This window comes from Chenopodium album, chromosome 10, assembly GCF_948465745.1.
Source record: "Chenopodium album chromosome 10, dcCheAlbu1.1, whole genome shotgun sequence".
NCBI classification, from domain to species: domain Eukaryota; kingdom Viridiplantae; phylum Streptophyta; class Magnoliopsida; order Caryophyllales; family Amaranthaceae; genus Chenopodium; species Chenopodium album.
Genome location: NC_137843.1, coordinates 52,255,295 through 52,281,044, shown reverse-complemented (window position 1 = coordinate 52,281,044; position 25,750 = coordinate 52,255,295). Strand labels below are relative to the sequence as shown.

Here is a 25,750-nt window from a genome sequence, read left to right as displayed (position 1 = left end):
CAACTATCGAGCCACGTAGACAACAATTAAATATTAGTTACACATAGGATTTATTTAGATATATATTTTATGAATAAAAAAGTTGTATTTTTTTAATAAGATAACAAAAAAAAACTAGGATAGATTTTGTAGGGTTTAAAAAAAAAAAAAACAAAAAAAAAAAAATTAGTTTAGAGTTTTATTTTACAAAGTTTCATATGTGGCTGGCTGCACGGTGCGACCAGCCACAATTTTTTTTTTTTAATTCTTCTTTTCTTTCTCCTCTTTTCTCTGGTTAGCCCACCCAAACCCACCCCCTTCACTGAGCTCTATGCTCTCTTCTCTCTCTCACTTTCTCTCTCCTCTTTTATTTTTCTCCAGTTAGCCCACCCAAACAAGCTATTTGGTGCAGCAGTGGTAGCGGTGGAGGGAGCTCCTTGTACTCCATCGCCGGAAAACAAGCTAGAGATTTTTAAGGCCAAATTCAGCCATGAAAACTCTAGTTTCATGGTTGAATTTGGCCTTTTTAATCATATTTGAAGTGAAATTTAAAGCCATTATTAATTTTTAAGGTATTTGTTCATTTAATTTTTTTTTATCGATTTTTAATTTTTTTTTCGGCTGTTTTGTGTTTGTGCTATCGTGGTGTAGGTGTGGTTTAGGTGTGATTTGGGTGGGGATCTGGTGGTGGGTAAGTTTTGGTTGTTGTTGTGGTGGGAAAGGGGTTGGTTAAGGTTTGGTTGTTGTTGTGGTGGGGATTTGTTAATGTTTCGGTTGGATCTAGAGTTTGGGTGTGATTTTGGTGTGGTTTGGGTGCTGTCGTGGTGTGGGTCTGGTTGTGTGTGGCTCAAGTGTGGTTTGATTGTGGGTTCGGTGAATTGTGGTGGTGGGGTGGCTGTTGGTGGCATGGGGCAGTGGGTACGGCAGTTGGTGGTGGCGTGGTTGTTGGCGGCGTGGGGTAGTGGGTACGGGAGTGAATGTGCAGCAGGTGGTGTAGGTTGGTTAGGGGTTATTAAGTCAGAGAGGTTACTTGGTCCAAGGTAGGGGTCACTAGGTCGGTTAGGGGTTACTAGGTCAGTCATTACTTGTTTGCTGATGTGGCACACTACTACAAAACTTGGAAAAGTGACCCCCAATTAAAGACCCGTTATTTAACCAACGGGTCTGTTTGATAAAAGAGATCTAATATTAATTGTAACGGGTCTCTTACATGTATTAATGACAAAATGAGAGTGATAAAATACCTGTTGTCAAACTCAACGGGTCTCTTCATTATGTTAGGTCCCACATATTTGGCGCATTAGAAAGATAAGAGACCTGTTCTCATTATTAACGGGTCTTTTACCTTTGTTCCTTGCATGCTTTTAATTCGTACTCAGTTTTTTTTTTTTTTTTTTAAATTGTTTTAATCACTGTGTCCTTAAATTCATTCACCTACTCCTCTTAGCTACTGATCTTTACTTTGCACTCTCTTTCTTCAAAACCCAAACCCTAAATTAAAACCCTACCTCATTCCCTCTTTGAATTAGCCGTCATCACTCCTAGATGGGTTTTTCTCTCTCTTTAATATGTATATACGTTTATGGGAGACAAACCACGTCAAGAAGCCGGGTCTCCGTCACCGGCGCCGAAAATTCCCGTCACATCCTCCACAAAATCAGACGATTCTCCGGCGATAGAACCACCAGCTCCTTGCTGCCGAAACAAAAAGTGTAAATCCACCAACACTTCATCATCGGCGACTCCGAAACGCCACACTCGTGAGAAAGCCGCCTCAGCAGCAGCCGCCGCTTCCGGTGGATTCTTCTCTCTCTTTCCTCCGACCCACAACGGTCTGATAACCATCATCGGCGGCTCCGAAGCGCCACGCTCATGAATGATTCGACGGTTGCTGAGGGAGGTGAAGAAGCGAAATCGGCTAAGGTTGAATTTGAGAAGCTTCAGGCTATGATTGATGCTGAGTTTGATGAGATTCGAATGCGTGATTCGAGTGTTCATGTTGTTCTTGTTGCTGCTAGTTAGTTTTCAGGTAATTTGTCCCTTTAATATGGTATTCTTCTCTTGATTTTTTAGTTGGTGAGAATTATTAAAGGAGTAAATTATACTATTAGATCTGATCTTGAAGGCTTTGTATAAGTATACACCCTGGTTTATATTGAAGATAAATTTTGCATTAGTCGATGGTCTTCATCGTCGTCGATGCATTGCTGAAAATTTCTATGGTAATTGGTTTTTAATTGAGAATAACCTTCAATCACATTCATGATTGCAATTTTTTTCTGTGCTTTTATGAAAACAATTGAATGTGTTTCAAATAATTGTTCTAGTGTAGAATATTTCTTGATTATAATGATGATTTTTTTTTTTTTGTCAGATTTGCTTCATTCATCAGATGATCAGATCTCACTTTATTCTCAACGGAGATAGGAAATGGAGTACTCAACCCTTATTAATGTAATTACTACGTATTATTGTAAAATTTTATTTGTTGGAGTTTTATATATTGGATGATCTTTTGGTATCATTCACATCAATTTTACGTGATCATGTAATAATTTATGTAAATCTCAATAAATTCAATCTCAAATTACAATATATGAATTTTTTGCCAATTTTTATGGAGCATAAATAACAAAATTTTCAAAATTCAAAAGCAAATTGCAAAAATACTATTTTTTTTTTTTTTTTAAAAAGTAGAGAACAAACAGACCCGTTATTTGACATAATAGGTTTGTTTGATACATCTAAACATACCCTATATTTCACATAACGGGTCTCTTCGTGTTCTAAAATATCAACTTTTTAACCTACCTAACAAACCCACTATAAGTGACAACGGGTCTCTTTGTTCTCTTAAACAAACGCCCCTATTGAATGGGTCTCTTTATCAAAAAGACCCCTGAGATAGAGACCCGTTATGAAGAGGTCTCTTACGCATATTTCAACGGATCTCTTTGGCCATTTTTGTAGTAGTGGCACCCTGGCCTGCCGCACCAGAAACTTGTTGGTTTTATTTTCAATAAAATTTGGATAAATTTATAGGATAAAATTGTTGATTTAGAGCTTTATAACTTTTTTAGAGATTTATTTTCAATAAAATTTGGATAAATTTATAGGATAAAATTGTTGATTTAGAGTTTTATTTAACTTTTTTATCCTATACAATTTAAATAACTCAATAACTCAATTTTTTTTATAATAACTCTTTTATCCTAAACTTTAATAATATTTTTTTTAACTCAATAACTCTTTAATGCAAAACAATTTAAATCATCAATAACTATATACTAAAGGCGAAACCAGAAATGACACATGTCATCTCCTGATTAAAAATTTTCCCTCTAAAAGAAATTTTATTTTATTTATTTATTTATTTTTGCCAAAGCTTCTAAGAGAAGTATTTAATACTTACTATAAAATAATATCTCTTCCTATTTGGTAATTGTATTCCATTTATACATATTCAACAAAGATATTATTCTTCTATACAAGACTATGCAATAATATTTTTCTATCTATAACTTTGTGATATAATCTATGGTTTTTTTTTTGTCGTTGTGCATGTATTTCTCCCTCTATCTTCTTTAGTGTAATATATTTTTTAAAAAAACTTTGTAATTACAGAACTTTCATCTTATTTTGCAATTAAATAGTAGTGTTAAACTATAAATATTGAAAATTACTGTGCATGGCACGGGACGTAACTTAATCTTAAATAGACTTGATACACATTAATTTATCGTAAACCACTATTATTAGGGACACTATGATGGCTATATTAATTTTGAAAAAAGTCACTATATTAAAATAAAGGTTATTATGTAAAAATAAAAGTCATTGGGTTTATATAAAGACATCAGATTTTTTTTTTTTTTTTTTAAATGAATGTGTTTTACAATGGTCAATATAAATAATAAAGGCCATTAAGTTAAAATTAAGATCATTATGTTTAACATAACATCGGTTGACATATATGTATTTCAGCTTCACAATAATATTAAAGGTCATACAAGTTTAAATAAAGGTTACTATGTTAAAATTAGTGTCATTATGTTCAATACGACGTTATTTGCGCGCATATAGGTTTACAATAGTTATTGTGAACCAGGTCCATACGAGTTTTTTCCAACATATTTAACTACAAAGATATAATGTTGACAAATTTCGATCCTAGATTTTGGATATCATCTCCTATCAAGCTAGATGAAATCCAAAATAATAAAGATAGTTGTATATCGCCTTTTAATCTCAATCACCAAAAAGCGCTAGAACAATATTGTGTTTAACACTTTAACATATGCTTTTAGCTACACAAAAATATACACGAGAGTACGGACACACGTTGCCTAAGGAATAGACGATAAAAGGTTAGTCTAAGCCCATAGGTTAGGCTCAATGCTCATATAGTGAATGGAGGAGGAACTCTAGCTCATGAATGGAGTGTTACTTTTGATAAAGCTTCTAGTCAAAACCTAGCTTACTTAGCTCATGCGTGAAGGAACTTTGTAAGTTGCAAGATCACCTAACAGGTATAGCTAGGCCATTTCCCAGAAAATAAAAGTCTAAACAACGTACGTACCAAGAAGTTACTAGGAAACACAACTTTTGGTGTTCCATTAAGATCACACACACCACCTGTCTAGATTTGGTAAATCGTGGAAAGAGTTTCTTTTTTAATAGTAATTTCTTTTAATCCGAAATTCATAGAAGTTATCCTACAATAATTACTACATAATTTCTTTTGCACAAACTATTGCGTCAATTCGGACTGACGAAATGTTTCGTCACTCCGTTTTGTCAGTCTCAGCCTGAACTGACGAAATGGGAATTTTGATATTCTTTATTGGCTAGATCATAACCTCTATTGATTGGATGATATCCTCTACTGACTAGATGATATCCTTTATTGGTTGGATGATATTTCTACTGGCTATATGATATCCTCTATTGGCTAGATGATATCATTTATGATTGTGTCTATGATATCCTTCATTGGCCGGATGATATCCTCTGTTAGCTATATGATATCATCCAGCCAATAAAGGATATCATTCAGCTAATTGAAGATATCAAAATCCGCATTTCGTCAGTCCGGACTGACGCAATAACTTCTCTTTCTTTTAATCCGAAATTCGTACAAGTTTTTTATTTTTATTTTTTAGTAATTTATTTTGATCCAAAAGTGTTTTTTTTTTTTAGTAATTTCTTTTGATAGAGTTTATCCTAACAAAAATCCCCTCAAACATATGCTTAATTGTAGGGAATATTTCAAGCATCCCACATTTGAGTCCCACTGTGATCATACACTTAAGTATGGTGGCGTCTAAAGGGAAGGAAGCTAGAGCAAAAGAGTCGCCAACAAGTTTTAGGAACATGTAAACCGTTCACAGGGTGAAGGTTACACCCCTTCACGATCCATGAGATCGCTAACTCCATAATGGTCCTAAACCATGATTGGATATTCGGGGGTAAAGGTACAAATCCAACTTAAAAGAGATTGAACCTGCCCTAAATAAGCCTCTAGTTTATTCTTCTCATATTCATGTGCGCTTTCTGACTAAGATACTATCAATATATTAATCCTAAGTATGTTTAATCTATGTTGGTTGAATATTAATGTACAAACAAAACTATTATTGGCAATCACTTGAATTAAAATCACATTAGCCTAAATAAAATTATTAATTATTTTATTATAAATCAAGTACAAATTCCCTTTAAACCTGCAAGAGAGGGCGTGATCAAGCAATAATAATAATATCAAGCAACATAATAACAACAATCATCATAATAACAATCTCAACAAAGCATAATAATATTATTAGCAAGATCCTAGGCATGATACTAACATGATTAATAACAAACTCTAGTATGTCACTAAACAATAAAGATCAAATCTTTAACCCTAACATGGTACTAACATGATAGAAGAAAATAGAAAGCAACCTAAACATGATACTAGAAAGTAATAAAAGCATCCTAACATGATATTAGGAATTAAAATAATATAAGCATGCTTTCTAAAGATATAGCAATGAAACTACTACTTTGTTGCCTCATATCTCTTTCTATCAAAACAATATACACGTTAGTAACTTCAAGGAAAATATTAAATCAAACAATTAATTTAAATAATTGAAATAGGGATTTGGGACCAAACCCTCAGAAATTATCAATTTTTCACGTCTAGGGCGAAGGCAACTTCGAGCTTGGTTAGGTGCGTTTAACACTTGTGAATGCGGTATTGTATTTGAAAGGGGGAAGGCTTAGGAAGTGGGAGAAAGAACAAGTTTCCAACTTTAAAGAGAGAAAGAATTAGATGATTGTTGATGATTGAAAACGGGAAAATAACGCTCCTATTTATAGAGAAAACATTCGAAACGATTAGAAAAGAGTCAGAATTTGACTCAAATTAAAACAGCCCCTATCGCGACGCGACAGACCCTATCGCAACGCGATAGGCTCCTCGCAACGTGATGGCATAATCAGGATAAAAATCTTGTACAGAGTCCTTTCTCTAATATAATTAGGTAATTAGACTCCGTAATTATCTTAATTAAAATCAGTTTTATCTTTTCAAAACACTTGTTTTATTTCAAATTGAATTCTTTATCTTTTCTAAATAATATTAAAAATATAATTATTAATCCTGATTCCATTAGAATTTAAAATAACCTCTTAGATCATTCTAGAAAATAAAGTAAATACTAATAAACTTAGGAATGATAATTAATGGGTCCTCTACTTGATCATTGGGCCGTTTAAAATCATTTTGACCTTAATTTAATATTTTGGCCATAACTTCCTCATTGTTCATCAGAATTGAGCTTATAATATATCGAAGAAAAACTCTTTTCAAGCCCTATCCAGCTACACTATTATTGGACCCATATCATGGACCAAACTAAATGAGATTGTACATTTTCCGTAAATAAGGTGCGAAAAGAAATATTTTCGAAGACAGAAAGAAATATTTTTATTAAAAACAGATGCATCACGAGACTCTTTCGCATTTCACCTCGTTCGTTAATCAATGACGTGAAAGATATTCATTAATGGGTTTGGTTTTTGGGGAGACACAATCAGGTGTCTACATTAATATATACTCCGTACTACGTATATATTCCTTCAAATATACCACGTATATTAATCTCGTGATTTGCTTGGAATTAACATACGACAATCTTTCTATACCAAGAAATTACACAGTTTATATATGATGTGCCCTATTGCCAAGAACCTATTGAATCACGTAATATATATGATGTGCCCTTCACTGAAAGTCTGAAATAATGAAGAAATCAAATACTAGTACAGTATATACTACCACCATGTAACATTAAAGAACTAACCTATGTATAGAACTCACTCTGGATCTGTAAGTTGTCCAACTAATCAACTTTTTGTGGTAAATAAAGTTCCAAATCCATTTCATATACGAAGTATATTCTCTATAGATTTAACATAGCTAACGGGGTGTTTGGTTCGCAAATTGTTATGGAATTGGAATCAGGAATGAAATTATAGTGGTATGGGTTTGAACTTGATTCTTAATATCATATGTTTGGTATGCTTATGAAATGCAATTTTTTTTTTATTTAATACCTAAAAGTATGGTAATGAGCCAAACTCACCTCCCCCCAAGGTTTCTAAACCCCATACCTTGGGGGTTTGATGTATGGATTTGAAACTCTTAAGGGGGCGTTTGGTTCGCAAACTGGTATGGGGTTGGAATCAGGAATGAAACCATAGTGGTATGGGTTTGGAACTTGATTCTTAATACCATGTGTTTGGTATGCTTATGGAATGCAATATTTTTCTTTTATTTGATACCTAAAAGTATGGGAATGAGCCAAACCCACCTCCCCCTCCCCCAAGGTTTCTAAACCCCATATCTCGAGAATTTGAGGTATAGGTTTGAAACTCTTAAATTTATAAAACAAACATAAGGTATGGGTTTAAACCATTCTAAACACATACCTTATACCTTAATTATGTGAACCAAACGCCCCCTAAAATCACAAAACAAACATAAGGTATGGGTTTAAACCATTTTAAACCCATACCTTTATACCTTAATTATGTGAACCAAACGCCCCCTAATTATGCTCAAAAGACTTTCCAAATTAGTGTTTCGTTACGTTAATATAACCTTTAATCTACTCAACTAAACAGCTCATAAACTTGTTTTTTTGCTGAACTAACGCATTAATGCAATATGCATTACGCATTGGGTCACCAACAAAATGTCTACTGAATTTGTGGATTATTTTTTCGAACCACCACCTTTCACTTTGTAGTTGGTCCAATATAATTTCCAAATATTATGTGGAGTTCGTAATTGTTTCCTTTATCACTTGTTTGTGCATCTTATTCTGAAAATATGATCTAATAATCCTAGTTGTTGGATGTGTCTTAATTCCTGAGTTCTAGCTAGTTCTGGCTCAGGCCTGTTTTCATTGACTGAAATGAGGTGAAGTGAACTGAAGTGAAATGAATATTTTATGAGAAAAGAAAATTAGGAGCTGAACTGAACTTATCAGAGCTGAACTGAAAATAATCTGATGAGAACGACCTTAGAGATTATATATTTTAATTTTTTCCTTTTTTTTTTTTTGAAAAAAAATGTAATCCTATTGACAAACTTTTAAATAAATCGGATGTACAATAAATATTGTACATCCGTTATAAAGTTACCCCTAAAATAAGCAAAAGTTACCCTGACATAAATAAAAGTTACAAAGTATTTATGCTTTATTGATGAAAGTTATCCAAAACATTGTAAAAGTGACCCTAAATTTGATAAAAAGTGACCCTCAATGTATGGTAAATTATTGTACACCGTATGTATACAAAATTTATTCAATCATATTTATGACATAAAAGTCGCACATCAATAATTCACCAATAAGTTTTTCCGTAAGCCAGTTTACTATTCCGGGTGTTGCAATTTATTAATGGACGATTGGTTGTAATAAGTAGCGTAACTATTCGAATTTTATAATTCCTTCGTTTTTTAATAGTTGCAACAGTTTGACTTTTACACTATTCATGTATTTCGCTTTGACGGTTTATACTTAAGTAAAAATATAGCCATGTGGAATCTTGTTAGATTCGTCTCGACTTATACAATTTTAATATCAAATGTTTATAATTTTTACATGTCGGGAATTTTTTTTTTTTTGAAAACTTACATGCCAGGAATTAAAGATATTAACGATTGAAAACATGCATCAGTAAGCGTGAAAAGAGAAGTGTTGCAACTATAAAAAAAACACAGGAAGTACATTATGGTTTTGTTTGAAATTCCTTGATAAATTAAGACCTTAAGGGTTTCACTAATCACTAGTCTAATATTGTATTATTTTTTTTTTTGAAACCCCGTATATGTATTACTTGAGTTGAGACGAACTAAAATTGATAATTGATAACTAGTCTACTCTCTTTGTGAGCATATCCTTGTCTATGGAGAGCCCCTTCAAAGTGACTTAACATGTGTATAATTTTGTACCCTACCAATAACATATTGTGTGTTTTGTTCTTTACATTGATTCTTGTTGTTCTCAATGTACAGTTTATTGTTCTTGTCTTAATCTGGAATCGGTGTTACCGGTGCACCGAATAATACTTGTATGTCACAGACTCAGAGCAAGCTGAACTCTTGAAGGCCAAAGAATACAAGAATTATATGAATAATAGTAACGCCAAGATTTTATCTTCTCATCTTTTTCTCCTGTACAAACATCATCATTTATATACCCCTCCATAACAAACAAATCCGAAATAAATCAAGCACAAGCTCGCAAAGATCACAGCAAACGTGAATGGTGATCATCACCAGCTGTTAACACCAGCCTAACTGCGAAATGAATCGCCACGCCTAATACATTGGATGTTCAAATTGATGATGACACATTTCGGAGTTAAATACATGATACACCCCTTTTGTCAAGGTCAAATGAACCAAGTAATATACAAGCTTCAGTAGTAGTCACGGTCATCAAAGACAAGCCCATGCTGAATGTCTAGAAGCTAAAGCTTGAGCATCTTATCTTAAAAGTTCTTTAAACTTCATCCATTGCAAATGCTGTATAAAATAATTAGATGGTAAGCAAAAAGTTGCTGATGATGGATTCTAAATATAATAAAACCAACTATAGTATAAAAATGTTGCAAAAGATAGTCATTACAAGAAAATCATTGGATTCTAAGTATAACAATAGTTCTTTACTTCTATAGTAGTAGTCTATTAGAGCTAGTGGGCATACAGCATCTAATTGTAGATGCAAGTAGCTTTGGATGCGCCCGTAAAAAGAAAGAACACTTTGGATGTAATTCATTATTATACTTTATGTTACTCATGACCAGTTGATTATCAAACGGAATTGAACAGCAAAAAAAATACTCGTATCCAATGATTAGTATTCATTCATTCATTCACAATCCATGAACTCGTTAGCCCTTATATTCACAGCTTATTACTCTATTAAACTTTTTTCCCTAAACTTTACCATTGAGTTTCACATAGTAGAAGATAGACATAAATAGGGAAGGACCGACAGTTTAAAGGGCCCATACTATCAATTAGATAAAATCAACGGTTAAGTCAGCAACAAAATCCCATCCCACCTGTAATATATTCAATATTGGTCAGATTTAATGGCTTGACTGACATAGATATGAATATTCCAAAATTCTAGCATACTCAATAATTCAAGTGCTATTTGTTATTAGACATATTTGGTGGCCATATTAAATCAATGTAATTAATCTTTACTATACTATGAGAAGAAAGGAGGGAAAAGGCATATTATAACAAGAGGATTCACTGTCAAGAAAAGTAAGAAAAAGATCCTATGATGGAAAAGTAGAAACAGGAAGTTGGTGTAAAATCATTTCTAGAACATGATCATTAAACATTCAGCAGGTTGTAGAATGAAAAACAAACTGTATATCAACTAGAAGTGGCTAAAGGGTTGTTCAGCGGATCAGGTCTGTTTGTGTAATCTCGGGTTGGGCCATATTTGCGGCCATTGCCAATATTGCCTCAGGTCAAATCAGGTCAATTTTGAATCTTATATCATATTATGTAATACTCCGTATCATGTAAGATTGTAAGGTATGGGTTTTTACCAATTATGAGTCGGTTTTGATGTCTACCTACTACCACATAGCGAGTGACTCATTAAAAAGTAATGGATAAAATTAAGAAGCATTTATGAAATGCTAAATGCCAGTATCAACTAACTACAGCAAAAGATATGATGGCCAAGGCGAAAGAATTAACAAAATTGCAGACTAATTGGGTAGAAAGCGAATTAAGTTTACCTGTAGTCTATGCTCCTCGAACCACTGAATTAAAACAAGCAGCAGTGGAAGCTGAGTCAAAGCTTCTGGGACTGCAATTTCTTCCTCTCTGGGTAGTTTGGCCTATGCCTTTGACACTTCCCCATGACTCCCGGTAAAAGCCTTCGTTCTGCTCGTGGTGCTTAAAACCATCCATCTGCGGAGCAGCTTCGAGACTAGCATCTCTGCTAGGCATACTTCCTGAATAAGATGACTTTGGAATTGAGGACGACCTTCCTTCTGTTCTTCTCCAGAATTTCGGACTCAGGAATTCTGTACTAGGACAGCAGGTGCTTCCTGCTGAGTCATTGTTGGCAATTCTTCCACTTTGCACAGCTAAATCATGTGAGATCTCATCCAATGCTCTCTCGAGGCCAGATACTCGATTCTCCAAAGAGTCAATCCCACTTTGAGAATTACCCATAAATCTCTGAATATTGCAAAGCAGAAGGTTGATGTCATTTATCAATCTTCAAATTAAAAATGCAGAAACTACAATGATCTTTTTGCACTACTCTCATTCAAAGTATTATAGCTGTCTGTTTTTGGGGTGTAAATCAACACAAAAAGATACAAGAATACAACATAGCCAGTTCTTATTAACAACGGAATACAGAAAGAGTATGCAACCAACCTGGATGAGAACCATCATATCAGATTGCTGTCTCTCTATCTGAAGAAGCTGTTTTCTGATCAAAGACAGGTCCTCAGAGTCTGCATTGCTTTCACCGACTTCTTCATTTCCTCCTCCATCAAAGTCCAACCTCCGAGGCTCATCTTCCTCAGAGAAAGGAACAACACGAGACCCAGGTTTGAAAGCATTAACCTTTGGCACCTTTTCCACCTTTCCTTCAAAGGACTTCTTTACAAAGTTGCTGCTCACGTCTGATCTAACCGTCTCAGATGAAGCCGCAAGAGCAGCTAATTCAACCTTCCAATTTGACAATTTCTTAGGCTCAGCATTTTGGTACAAACTCGACTTCTTATCGTTGGCCTTCAAAGGCAAAGAAGACCTGCCCTTGGACACATTTCTTTTTGACTGAACAGCTTCAAAGGCAACATCAGGGGAACTTTTAGAGACCGAAGAAGAATCAGTGACAGTTGAGTCATCGGACAAGGATGATCTGCTTTTCGACAGTGTTTCCTTCCTTTGCGGCGTCTCAAGTCCTATACTCTCTTGAGTGCTTGGGGACATGGAAGGTGAAATAGTGGCAACTGGACCATCAGACAAAGATGACCAACACTTTGCCATTGCTTTCTTTGATTTAGGAGTTTCAGTGCCAGCATATGAACATCTCCTTGGGATAGGAGGTGAAACCCCACCTGTTGTACCACTTTCTACTCCATTGACAACATCAATAAATAAAAAATTAATTAGTTAAAATATCCCCATCATTAATTATCTCAATCTCCAAGATAAACAAAATTGATTGCTGAACAATAGTTCATGCTTCAATTTCAGTTCCACATCTCCTATTTTATTTTAACAAAAAAAGTTTTTTTTTTTTTTTTTCTTAATAATTAGTCATACCACATCTACAATAAACATCGTATCGAATCAAAAATGAATTGCAAACAAGCTTCATGGCATTCAAAAAAGGTAATTACACAGCTCAATCAGAAAATTTTTGCATGATATTTGAGATTGACATTACGGAGTAATTATAAACTACCTAACCCAGACAAATAAAAACTTGCAAGTTGCAACAAAATATAATCTGAAATTTGCACAAAAACTCAGAAAAATATAGTCAACAATTTTTTTAAAAAAAAGTTAATACCTTTAGAAATTGATGAATTAGATCTAGATAAAGCCTCAGGACCACCAGGAACCTCCCTCCAAGCCTCCAATGCCCGGTTCATAATTTCACGGGTAACCTTAACCTGTAAAAATCAACCATAATACAAACTTTAAAAAACAATTAAAACAAATCTACCCAAAACACGGAACCAAATCTCGTCTGTATTACTGTCCTTTACGACTCGATTTTACTTTACCTTATCGAACCTCCTAGAGTCCAAGGAATTGACCACAAAACGCTTAACCTCAGCAGCAGAATCTTCATCTACAACAACCGCCATCTTAAGCAAAAGCTCAGCAGCAGATTTTCTAGCCATCCAATCGTCGGAACTCAACAATTCAACCGCAACACCCACCACATTGCCAACTAAATTACCACCATTATTATTGCCATTATTAATAACACCACCATTTTTAACACCAACGACACTCTCAATCACACCTAACAGTGGTCCTTTCGCCTTAAACCCGTCTCCTTTGAGCAACTTCATTGCTTTAGGTAATACCCTTTTTCTCAACTCAATCACTTCTTTCTCCTCGAAAGCACCTGCATCAATGGTGGCCTTCAGGCATAGACAGCACCCGATCTGCGCGTTTAAATCTTGTTCAATCGATATCGAGCCGAGAGTTGCATCAAGTAAAGGCGGGTAGTTCAACGGGGACAGCGCGGTGACGGCGGAAACACAGGCATTACGAACAGAGGAGTCGGAATCCCTCAAACGACGGAGTAAAAAGGGGATGATCTTGGGTAAATGAGGAGAGAGAAAATGTTTGTGGGTTTGATTTAGGAGAGATAGAAGAGTAATACAATGAACACGAACAGGGGATTTCAAGGAAGAATCGATTGAGAGAATACATGACAAAAATGTTGGGAGAAAATCTAAGGAAAGAGATTTAGCGAGGTAATTTAGTTCGGAAGAAGCTTGAGTGAAGGTTGCTCTGTCTGAGAGTTTGTCAATGGAGGTGAAGATTTTTTGTCTGAGTTCGTGGGTGTTTGATGATTTTTGGCATGACGCCATTTTCATGGAATTTGATGAAGGAAGAGAGAGAAAAATGGAGGAAGAAGAAGGTGTTTTGGGTAAATATTACTCCCATTACTCGCAACGTTTTAAGTGTAAATATTACTCCCTCTGTCCCAAATTACTCGCAACGTTTTGACTTTTTGCACTATTCACACATATCACTTTGACCATCATTTTTAGCTATTATATAAAAGTCAATGTAGTCATGTAAGATATTGTAGGCTCTATTTTAATGTATATTTTCTTAATATAAGCTTTTTATATCTTTGATAAATGTATAATAAAAGATATCGACAGTCAAACATATACATCGACAAGCGTGTCCAGTCAAAATGTTGCAAGTAAACTGGGCAGAAGGAGTAGACATTATATTAATTAAAACCAATAACTTAGAAAAATTAAGGGAGGGTCGGGCTTCGACAAGCTGCAATGAAGGTCCGTTGAGTCAATGAGCAAACCCACATGTGAGTGAAAGTGTTATCCTACATTAAAATAGTGTAAAAAGTGTTGAAAAGTATATCCACATTGAAGAAATAAGAAAGTTATGTTCACTTTATTAGACTGAGCTGTTCTGATTTATCGAAAACAACTGAACTGAACTGATTGGAGCCAAACTAAAATTGAATTGAATAGAGCTGAAATGAATTGTTTATGCTGAAGAGAACAGGCCCTAGCTAAGGGGATAACTCTTCTCATTGTTATATGATATTGAGGTGGAACCTCCTTGGTTGTATAAAATGGACACTCATGACGGATGTGACCCAACCTGTTCATCATGGTATTATATCCCAAGTTGGGTTGACTACAGTTATTATTAAAAATGTCATCCATAATCCCGCTAAATAAAAATAATAATAATAATAATAATTATTATTATTATTTAGATTTTGGTCTAAAAACGCATTTTTTGGGTCCCATGTGTAAAAATTTTCTCTCCCACGCTTCTTATTACAATTTTTCCAAAATGATTCAATCCTTGGACTCATAAAACCTAATTTGTTCTAAATTGGTTAGCAAAAGAATAAATGGATTAAAAAAAAAGGTAGTCCCTCTGTTTTTTTTTATTATTATTTATTTATTTTATTTGCATCAGTTTGACCGGCATATTTGCCGACTTGTTGAGACGCAATTTTGACCATTAATATATTTAATTGTCTATTAAAAATTGTAACAAAATTATGTTATGAAACTAGACATTATGACTAATATATTAATATACTATATAATAACATTTATTTATTTTATAGGGGTGAAAAAATTAAGTCAACCATAATATGTGAATAATGCAAAAATCAAAGTGATGCATTTAAAAAATTTAAAAAAAATGGAGGAAGTACAATAAAACATGCACTTTTGAAAAATTGGATTGAATAATACGGAGTAGTAGTATAGAACTATAGACTAATATTCTTTCTAATAAAAGTACTAATGATCATATATTTGTACCTCAAGTCTATTGCTCATATATGTACATTAAAACAAGCGTAACTGCAAGATTAACTTAAAAAAAATGGAAAGAGTACTAAAATGTTTACGTATCGTGTTATGTCATATACTGTACTTCAGTAACTTCGCATATACTTGGTACATTGAATTTAATGTTTAGCAGACTAAACAGAGTGATTAAGCCAAATTATTGATTACTAGAAAATAGATAATTCCTAGTTTTCTTGAAACAACCATTCCGGAAGTGTCGTGACGTTACGAAGACTCAACTTTTTGGTAATGTCACAAGGATTAACCTGGACAAGTGGTTATGTATGGCCTATGTCTTTGTTGACAAGCTTCTCCTACATTACCTTATCATATTATACTCACAATATTAATGAACCTTTTAATTATTTTATAAATAAATACTCAGGTAAATTGCCTGAAATTGATTAAAAAGAGGATTAAATACATAAATTAAGTTATAAAAAAATGAGGAAAAAAAAGGCGTAAATCTAGAGTGAAAGCATGTGAGAAAGATATGGGTTAAATTAAAGTGTTCCAAGGAACATCAAACCACGTGACTCCTCAGAAGTCTCTCATTCATTAGAATTCATTGAACGATGAGAGGGACTTGGCTTAGTTTTCCTCCCCTGCCAATGCCATCATCATCATATTCTCAATCCCCATTTTTTAACTTGGAACTTTTTACGGAGTACTTCTTATTAATGTAATTTTGCAAGAAAAGTTTCAAGACTTTCCCAATTTCTTATATCACTCGTGATTGGTTAACCCTTAGCGCATAGCTGTTATTATTTAGCAAATATATAGGATGAAAAAATGTACTACTATATGCATAGTAAGTAATAGGTGGTAAATATTTTAGGAGAAAATATTTAACTTATAAGATGGTAAAAAGTACCACTACATGTAAAATAATACACAAAAAGTACTAGTTAGACAACTTATATTTTAATGGTACATTATACATGCATAATGGTACATATAATGTACCATTGTAGAGTCAGTTTTTTCCAAAAGCTTATTAAATTTATATTTTTACCCTCCTATATGTTTTGTAAATGCATAGCAGCTATGCGTTGAGTTATGCGCTGAGATGTACTCCTCTTGACTCATCTACATACTTATTAAGGGTCTGTTCACTTCTACTTAATTTCAGTTCAGTTCAGCTCTAATCAGTTAAGTTCATTTCAGTCCAGTCCAGTTCAGTTCAGCTCCTAAAATCCTTCTCTCATAAAATATTTGTTTCAACTCAATTCAATTCAATTTAGTTCAGCTCTGATCAGTTCAGTTCAGTAAATGTGAAAAATAAAGGCCCTAAGAGTAAAGTATGTGATTGAATTTGAATAAAGCGGATAAATATGGTGTAAATCATTTTGAGTTATTTCAATCCATTTTAGATGATGAGCTGTTTAATTAATATCAGGTCAAATTAGTTTAAGGTCATATTTGGTGAAAAGTTGAAGCTAATTGTGTTATGTTGAGGCCTTGAGCAAACCCATGTGTAAGGTGTAACAGGAAGTGTTATTCCATATTAATCGAGTGTATAGTGTTGGGAATGTATTCCACATTAAAGAAAAGACAAAGTTGTGTTCATTTTATAAAGCTAAAGAGCTACACTTCTCATCCTTACCTTATAAAAAGTAAACGATAACTCTTAGGAATAGTGTGCTACCAATTATACTCTCAAAAATATGTACAAAAATGTGTATTTACTTTTTTACCCTCATTAATATGTTTACTCTTATTAATATATTCAATGTTTTTTTAATCATTAAACATATCATCAATTAATTAAAAGTTTTTTCTAACAAAAATTTGTACTCCGTAATGTTTTTTTTAATAAAAAAAATTCTAATACTTTATACTTCATATGTTATTATTATTATTTAAAAAGAAAAAAAATTGTATGTACGAAGAGACTGTTTATTATTAAGAGACTGTTTATTTTTACTCCGTGGTTGCTCTTCTTATTTACAATCTTTTCGTCCTTTAATTTCAATTATTGTTAAGCTTTATTAGCTTTTGAAATTTACATTATTTTATGACACATAAACAGTTATGGAATTTGAATGTGATTCATATTAAATAGTGATATTTTAGCAGATGTTATCAAGAGGTATAAAGAACTTAAAAAATCCTAAAATAAAGGAAAATTGATGATAGAAAAAAAATGGTATTAATCATGGAGAGAATTTAAGAGGATAAATATAACTAATTAGTTATTGCTTTAGTATTAGTATTAGTATTAGATATAGATATAGATATTAGAAGGTCATAGAACATTAAAGAAGTTACATTATTATGTTTTTAGGTACAACGAACATTTCACATATAATTACTCCGTATGACAAAAAATTCATTTGAAGAAAAACATGCTAAGTATTAATTTATTTTACTTGAAAGAAGTACTAAAGGACACTAAATTTCATTAACTAAAGCCATACGGCATCTACAATTGACAATTAACAATAATGAAAACGAATTTAACAAAATCAAACAAGAATTAATCGGGGATGAGTTAAGAATCCAAATACATAAATATAATAACTCGGCACATTCTCGATTCGTTGTCTCATACAACTTTTTGAGTGGATCCGTTTTTATGTTGCAATTTTGTGAGAAAGTAAATCCTTGTGTTGATTCTGTAACCTGAATGCGAGCCATAATCAATCGTAACCCTGCACAACCGGAAACCAAATTAAACACAAATAAAACCTTGTCTTTCGAAAGAGTCTGAAAAACCTTGTCTTTCGAATGATATAAAAAAAATCATGTCTTTCGAAGGAGATAAACCCTTTCTTTCGAGGGAGAGATTATTGTAACTTAAGAAACAAAAAACTTAAAAGAAAATATAGATTAGGGCTTTCCATCAGTGAAATCCGATGAAAGCCCCTTCAAAATTGATAATGGAGGCTAGCGTTTAGGAGAAAGAAGAGAGAGAGGAGGCTAGGGTTTTTTCAATGGGCAATAATGTACGTGTTTTCTTTATATAAATTAATTTATCCCTTTTATATCATAACACGCTAGGTATTATTGAAACATGCAAATGAATTAAGAGTTTTAAACTAACAATTACTTAAAATATGAAAGGATGCAAATCAATTATATATTATTTAATAATAACTTTAAAAATAACACTGTTAAACTCTTAAGGGTTTTAAAAAATAATTGTCATAAAAAATTTTAATGGCTTTCTTATACTTGTGCAAAGTCACCACATAGGCGCATAAACCAAATAGTACATATTAAAACTGTTAGGTCTACCATCTAAACCAAAGGTATAAATACACGCCTATACAACTTTTCTACAAGAGCTAGCCTCTCCGAACGCATCGCACGCGTAGGCCACCCTAATTGTCTTATAATTTTAAGGTAGAACTCTTGAACTTATAGAATGGACACTCGTTCAAACTTGCCCCAAACAATTGTTATAATAACATAATGTACTATTTAAATTTTCTTACACGGTCAACACTGTAGTCTGTATTGCATGCACAATTGATTTAGACATGACTACACATGCATACTCTAGAGGAACAAAATAACACGGTGTTAAGGTATGCAATCTCGAAGTAGAGATTTTGATGACCAAAAAAATATTGCAAAGTCATGAATTTTGTGAATGATATTCATCAAGTTTCTAGCAGTTCATCTTTGTACCAACTAGATAGTGTGAACAAAGAAAATATTGCAACTAACCATATCGATCATAATAAATCAGAGTTGCAATTACTAATATTTCTGAGCTGTTAAAGACTATCTAGCTTCAAGACCGAATCAACTTTTGTTTGCACGTTTAATTTTCAGTCATACAGTTCATGAAAAACAAAGTACATATTTCGTATAACATACTAGTCTTCTGTTCTACTGTGTTGCAGCATATCATGACGTACAAGTCATTTGCTAACGACAAAATTGGCTTGTCATGTAAGTTGCAAGCTCCCTTTCACAAATCGCCAAATCTGCCATAGCATTATTTTTTTTAAGCCATGAAGGTAACACAAATGCATATGGGGTAGGTGGACTCCATGGTTATTCTCCGTAACACACAGGCCGACTTTCAGACTTAACCATGGTCAAAGTTTCATTGGAATCAAATCGGTCATATTATATCACGGAGTACTTTATATGTAGTATTCCCTAATATGTTGTATTATTAATTCAGTTCCTTTCTTTCAATTTAATTGTCACATTTGACCAAGCATGCTTGGTAGATTTGGTGGGCAACACAGCAAAGGTCACAAATTTGACTATTTGAGCCCTATCAACTACATATGCGTGGAAGTAGGGGATTCTCTTACCCCCTCTACTATCAAGTGTTAAAGTGTTAACTTGTAAAGCTGAGCTCACTTAACCCGTGAGAGGTGTAGGTTAAATAGGGTCATAGCTTCTTCATCTTACCTTTAAAAAAAAATGTCAAATTTCATTTTTAAGCAACACAAATGGATTGTAACGTTTTTTTTTTATTATTTATTTATTTATTTATTTATTAATATGCCTTTTTCTATCGAGGTGAAATTCACACTCACATTTTTTTCTTGTACTTTATTTTTGGACTTTTATGCTATAAATTGTTTATGGGTAATTAAAATAGATTGGAGGGAGGAAGTAAGTACATCTTTTTTTTTTTAGACAGAGGTTACAAGTAAAAGACTAAAGTATCCTATTCGAACTTTCTGCATAAGCCTGCTAAATCATAAACTTGCCAGACAGCAGACCTGTTAACTTTTATACAAACCACCATACTTCTTCTAGTAGCCTCCCATTTGATGTCCTTCAATAAGTGAACTATTTCCTTATCCTCTAGGCTTGGATTCTTCAGGGACTGCACTACCATTAAGGAGTCGGTCTTTATTATAATGTTTCTGTATTCCTCCGGGATGTTCTTGAGAGCTTCTAGAACTGCTAGGCCTTCAGCTTGTAGCGGGGTAGAAGCAAAACATCTATGGGCTCCTTGCACGCCATGCTGCCTTCTATCTTCTGCTATCCATGCTATTGCTGCCCTCCAGCTTCCCCTAGTAACCTTTGAGTGATTTTTCCAAGCTACGTCTACACAAATCACTATGCTTATTGGGCTCGAGGTCTCTTTGCCTGTTGTCCAAATGGTAGGCAGCCTCACTTGGGGATACTCAACTTTGAGCTTGTTCTGATTTCAAGATACATGATTTTCTCCATCTGCAAACGTGCTTCTGTGCTTCTGTTATAACCCAAGATGGGTTTACACTCACGCCTTTGAATATGATATCATTTCTATGCAGCCATATAGACCATAAGATTGCTACAAAACCTACCAATAAACTATGGTCATCTTTTAGAGTAAAAAGGAAATAGTTGACAAAGTTAGTTATCCACTCCCTGCAAGACAAATGAAAATCATTAGTAGAAAAGGCACCAAGTGGAGAAGCCTGCCAGATTCTGCTTGTAAAAGAGCAAAATCTAAGCAGGTGGTTCATTGATTCGTCCTCTATCTTGCATAAAGGACACTATCTATCAGTTTGGATTCCTCTTTTCTCTAGATTGTCTTTTGTGGGTAGAATGTTCTGAGCAATTTTCCAAACAAATATCTTCCACTTTGGTAGTAAGCTGCTTGCCCAGAATCTCTTCCAGAATAAGCTGTTGTTTGGTTTTCAGGTCTTCTCTGAGATTTTCCTGACTTGGAACCAGTATCCTGACTTGAAACTGAAGCTACCCTTTTTGTCTGGCATCCAGATGAAGTCATCTTCTTGATCCTATTCCAGAATATGGATTTCCAAAATGTCCCTAGCTGTGTTTGCATCAAAGGACTTCCATATCAGATTTGCATTCCATCTTCTTTCTGTGGTACACATGTCTGATACCTTACTCAGGTGGGGTCTGCAAGTTGATTCTTTTATCTTTGACTCAAATATCCTGCTCTATACTTGTAGAAGTCCCATTGCCAACACTCTTCCCTATTCCATCTCGCAAAGAGCTTACTGCTCTAACCATACTCTTTGATGCCCAGGACCCTTTTCTAATTATCCCTTTAGAGTAACCTAGGGTGATTGGGTCATGTTTATACTTAGCCTTGAAGATTCTGCTAGCCAAGAGAGAAGGGTTATTGTGAAATCTCCAACTTAGCTTCATTAATAAGCTTCGGTTTAAGAAATGTGTATTTCTTATTTCCAATCCTCCCTCATACTTGTGCAGGAACAAATTAAAGTTTCCTTCTTTCTCCAGAAAATAGTACGATGATCTGAGCTTGTGTTCCACCAGAAATTAAGAATGAGGGAGTTCACCTTGTTTGTAATATTCTTTGGACACCAGTAGATGGAAAGAATATGTTAAGCTAGAGCCAGCAGGACACCATTTATGAGCAGGAATTTAGTTGGCTGGCTTAGAGTTATGAACTTCCACGAGGTGATTTTCTGCTGAATGTTGTCAACAATATCTGAAAGCTTCGAACAGGTTCTGCCATCCATGTCCATTGGGCAACCCAGGTATTTTCCAGGGTTTGTGCTACTCTTGACTCCAAGTGGCTTTCGGAGGATCTTGATGAATCTCGAGGGGGTATTCGGGCTAAAAGGGATTGCTGATTTGTTTTCATCAACCACTTCACCTGAAACTTGGCAAAAAAACCTGCAGGGTCTTCTTGACCAGTCTGCAGGAGTCCGAGGTTGCTTTGAAATAGAGGAGTGCATCATCGGCAAAGAAAAGGTGAGTGATGTCAGGTAGAGACTTTACTAGTCTAATACCCTAAAGATCTTTCTTGAGTTGTAGCTGAGAGAGCTTCCTAGACAAAGTTTCCATAACGAGGATAAACAAGTATGGGGACAAGGGGTCACCTTGTCTTAATCCCGCCTTTGGGTGGAAAAACTCTGTTTTCTCACCATTTACGAGGACTGCATATGACATAGTTGAGACACATTGCATAATCCAAGTTTGTCAAAACTCCGGGAACTCCATGTGAGCCAGAATTTTGTTGATGAAAGCACAACGTACTCTATCATAGGCTTTGCTAAGATCGATTTTAAGAATGCCTTCAAATCTTCCACCTTTTTTCCTTGTTTTGACCTGAGTTAACAATTCATGGGCAATATAGCAATTGTCAATCATGAGCTTACCAGGTACAAAAGCTGTAGACACCCAAATGTGTCTCCCCAAAACCAAACCCGATGATGAATACTTTTCACGTCAAATCATAATTGAATTGAGTGAAAGTGTGGAAAGTCTAGTGTTGCGGTTAGTTTTTTATTTCTCTTCTTTCTCTCTGTTTTCGAAAACCTGTTTTATGAAAATAGCCAATCCAGTTTAGTTTAGTCCATGGCAAAGGTCCAATAATAGTGTAGTTGGATTGGGCTCGAAAAGAGCTTTCCAACAATATATTATAAAGCCCAATTCCGATGAATAATGAGGAAGTCATGGCCAAAAATACTAAACTGGGCCCGATTTGACCTTTATATGCGGCCCAATGATCTAGAGGAGGGCCTATTATGATTCCTAATGCAATTAGGATTGATTATAGTCTTCTAGAATCTTTTAGAAGGTTCTTTTGAATCCTAATGTGATTAGCATTGATAATTGAGTTTTTTTGAGTTTTATTTAGAATAAAAGAAGTGTTTTAAATAAAATTACAGTTTTACCCCTCGTACGCTTGATTTTATCAAAAATATGAAAACGTGTGAAAAACTGCCTGCAGCGCCGCACCACAGGCTGTCGCCTAGCGACAATCCTGTCGCTTGGCGATAGAGGCTTGTGTGGCGACAGCGTCGTGTTTTATTCTTCTTGAAACTCTGATTCTTTTTTATCATATTCCGGCTGATTTTCGTTATAAATAGCCTCCTTAAACCTCTGTTTTTAATTATCAATTCTCATCAACAATCATCATCTCTCTCTTTCTCTCTCTAAAGCTAGAAGCTTTTTCTCTCTCTTCTTTTTCTAAACCTTCCCTCAAACACAATTCCTCATACATTAGCTCTAGACATACCTAGCCAAGTTCGAAGTTGCCTTCGCCCTAAACGTGAAAGGTTATAATTTCTGAGGGTTTGGTCCCAAATCTCTATTTCAATTATTTAATTTGATTGTTTGATTTATTATTTTCCTTGAAGTTACTAACGCGTGTATTTTGTTATTAGAAAGAGATACGAGGCATCCAAGTAAGTGCTTTAATTGTTTAATTGATCTTTTGATATAGAAATCATGTTGAGATTGTTATTTGGGTTCCTGGTATCATGTTAGGATGCTTTCCTTAGTATGATATTTAGGGTGATTTGCTTATATCAATTATTATTTCTAGGATGCTTCCTATCTTCTTTCCTAATAGCATGTTAGTATCATGTTAGGGCTAAAGCTTTGATTTTTATTGCTTAGTGACATGCTAGGGTTTGTTATTAATCTTGTTAGTATCATGCCTAGGATCTTGCTATTATTATGCTTTAACATGATTATTTTTATAATTATTATGATTTATGATTATCATGTTACTTGATGCTTATTCATTGTTATTGCTTGATCACACCTTTTATACATGTTTAAAGGGAATTTGTACTTGTAATCACGCTTAATAAGATAATTAATAATCTTGTTTAGGCTAATTTGATTATAATTCAAGTGATCGCCAATAATAGATTTATTTGTGCATTAAATTCAACTAACATAGATTAAACAGGTTTAGGGTAAACCTATTGATTGCATGTTAGTCAGAAAGCGCATATGAATACGAAAAGAATAAAGTAGAGGCCTATTTTTAGGGCAGGTCCAATTTCTTTTAGGTTGGATCTGTACCTTCATCCCCGAACACCAGTCATGGTTCCAGACTTATTGGAGTTAACGATCTCCTGGATTGTTAAGGGGTGTAACCTTCACCCTATGAACGGTTTACAAGTTCCTAAAACTTGTTGGCGACTCTTTTGCTCTAGCTTCCTTCCCTTTGGACGCCACCATGCTTAAGTGTATGATCACAGTGGGGATCAAGTGTAGGATGGCTTGAAATATTCCCTACAAAAGCGTTTTGGAAATCTCCAATGACTTCAGGGAGAATCATCTTTAGTCTGTTCACCATACGTTTTGAGATGATTTTGTAGAGGGAATTGCATAGACTGATAGGTCTGAATTCTTCCACCCTTTTTGGTTGCTTGGACTTAGTGATAAGGGTATTGAAGGTTCTATTGGTTTCTCTAAGCATTCTCCCCGTTTTGAAAAAGTGTTGGACTCCGTTAACAATATCTTCTTTAATATTGGGCCAATTTTCTTGAAAGAACAAAGGCGGGGTACCATCTGGGCCCGGAGATTTTTATGGGTGTGGGGTGAAAGTAACAACCTTTATTTCCTTTTCTGTAAACGGTTGGCCCAACAATGACTTTTGGTCACTTGAAAGCACTGGTAGGCCGCTGGCCCAGTCATTCATCAACTCTTCCAAATTTCCTTGTTGGGCTGGCTCAGCATCTGGGCCTTGGAAGAGCTTGACAAAGTAGTTTTGAAACCGGGCCTTAATAACAGAAGGCTCTGAATGCCATTGGCCCAGTTCATCTTGCAAAGCTCTGATTTCCATCTTACTTGACCTCTCCTTCACACTTTTGTAGAAGAACGCCGTAGATTGATTCCCAAAAGCATCCCACCTTGATTTAGCACGCTGTTTCCAAAACCACCACTTCATGATCATCTCCTCTTCTAGGTTCTTCTTCTTGTCAATTTCTTTGCTTGGAGTGGACGAGACCATGAGGCAATCTGGGTCTTGCTCTTGATTCAAAATATCTTGGAAGGCTTTCCAGTCCAGACCTTTATGTTGTTGCTTCCTCTCAAGAGTCCACACCCGAATGTCTCTTAGGAAATTCTTGACTTTTCTTTGTGCCCTAAATAGGGGAGAACCCATAACATATTTGTCCCAGGAGGATTTCATTAGGAAGTGCACTTCTGAGTTTTTCAAGCACCAGGCTTCCATTTTATATTGGGTTTTTTCTTGCTTCTGCTTGGTTCTATCTCAAGGACAAGTGGTGCATGATCAGAGAACATGATTGGTAAGTTGCAAATTTTAGCATATGGGAACAAAAACCTCCAATCATCATTAGCATATGCCCTGTTTAACTGTTCATAAATCAGCTCATTTCTTCTGTTGTTACACCAAGTGTATCTCATTCCCATGCATGGTAAATAAGAAAGATTGTTGTTAATGGTCCAAAACACAAAAGAGGAG

General features: G+C 34.5%; 2 protein-coding genes and 1 long non-coding RNA gene across 3 annotated transcripts; 1 reads left to right on the top strand and 2 right to left on the bottom strand.

Moving 5' to 3' along the window:
- The first annotated feature begins 941 nt into the window (after positions 1-941).
- LOC145564085 (uncharacterized) lies at positions 942-2,576 on the top strand. Its single transcript, XR_014094738.1, has 2 exons — positions 942-2,008; positions 2,354-2,576. It is a non-coding gene; the product is annotated as an uncharacterized LOC145564085 (long non-coding RNA).
- Positions 2,577-9,537: 6,961 nt separating this feature from the next.
- On the bottom strand, positions 9,538-14,204 carry LOC145564084 (TORTIFOLIA1-like protein 4). The gene is made up of 5 exons (XM_081624434.1): positions 13,324-14,204; positions 13,107-13,209; positions 11,960-12,663; positions 11,308-11,755; positions 9,538-10,066 (listed from the first exon to the last, which is right to left on the bottom strand). The coding sequence occupies exons 1-4, from the start codon at positions 14,149-14,151 to the stop codon at positions 11,315-11,317; spliced, it is 2,076 nt and encodes a 691-aa protein (XP_081480560.1). The 5' UTR covers positions 14,152-14,204; the 3' UTR covers positions 9,538-10,066; positions 11,308-11,314.
- An 8,299-nt stretch (positions 14,205-22,503) lies between these two features.
- Positions 22,504-25,429, bottom strand: LOC145565387 (uncharacterized). The gene is made up of 2 exons (XM_081625411.1): positions 24,878-25,429; positions 22,504-22,632 (listed from the first exon to the last, which is right to left on the bottom strand). Exons 1-2 carry the CDS (start codon positions 25,427-25,429, stop codon positions 22,504-22,506), a joined length of 681 nt encoding a protein of 226 aa, XP_081481537.1.
- Positions 25,430-25,750: the final 321 nt, after the last annotated feature.

Coding starts and splice junctions, on each gene's coding strand:
- LOC145564084 (XM_081624434.1), bottom strand. CDS start 14,151: ATGAAAATGGCGTCATGCCAAAAATCATCAAACACCCACGAACTCAGA. Junction 13,210..13,323: donor ACTCTAGGAGGTTCGATAAG/GTAAAGTAAAAT, acceptor TGATTTTTACAG/GTTAAGGTTACCCGTGAAAT. Junction 11,756..11,959: donor ATATGATGGTTCTCATCCAG/GTTGGTTGCATA, acceptor TGCAATATTCAG/AGATTTATGGGTAATTCTCA.
- LOC145565387 (XM_081625411.1), bottom strand. CDS start 25,429: ATGGGTTCTCCCCTATTTAGGGCACAAAGAAAAGTCAAGAATTTCCTA. Junction 22,633..24,877: donor TTACAGAAAAGGAAATAAAG/GTTGTTACTTTC, acceptor TTGTTAACTCAG/GTCAAAACAAGGAAAAAAGG.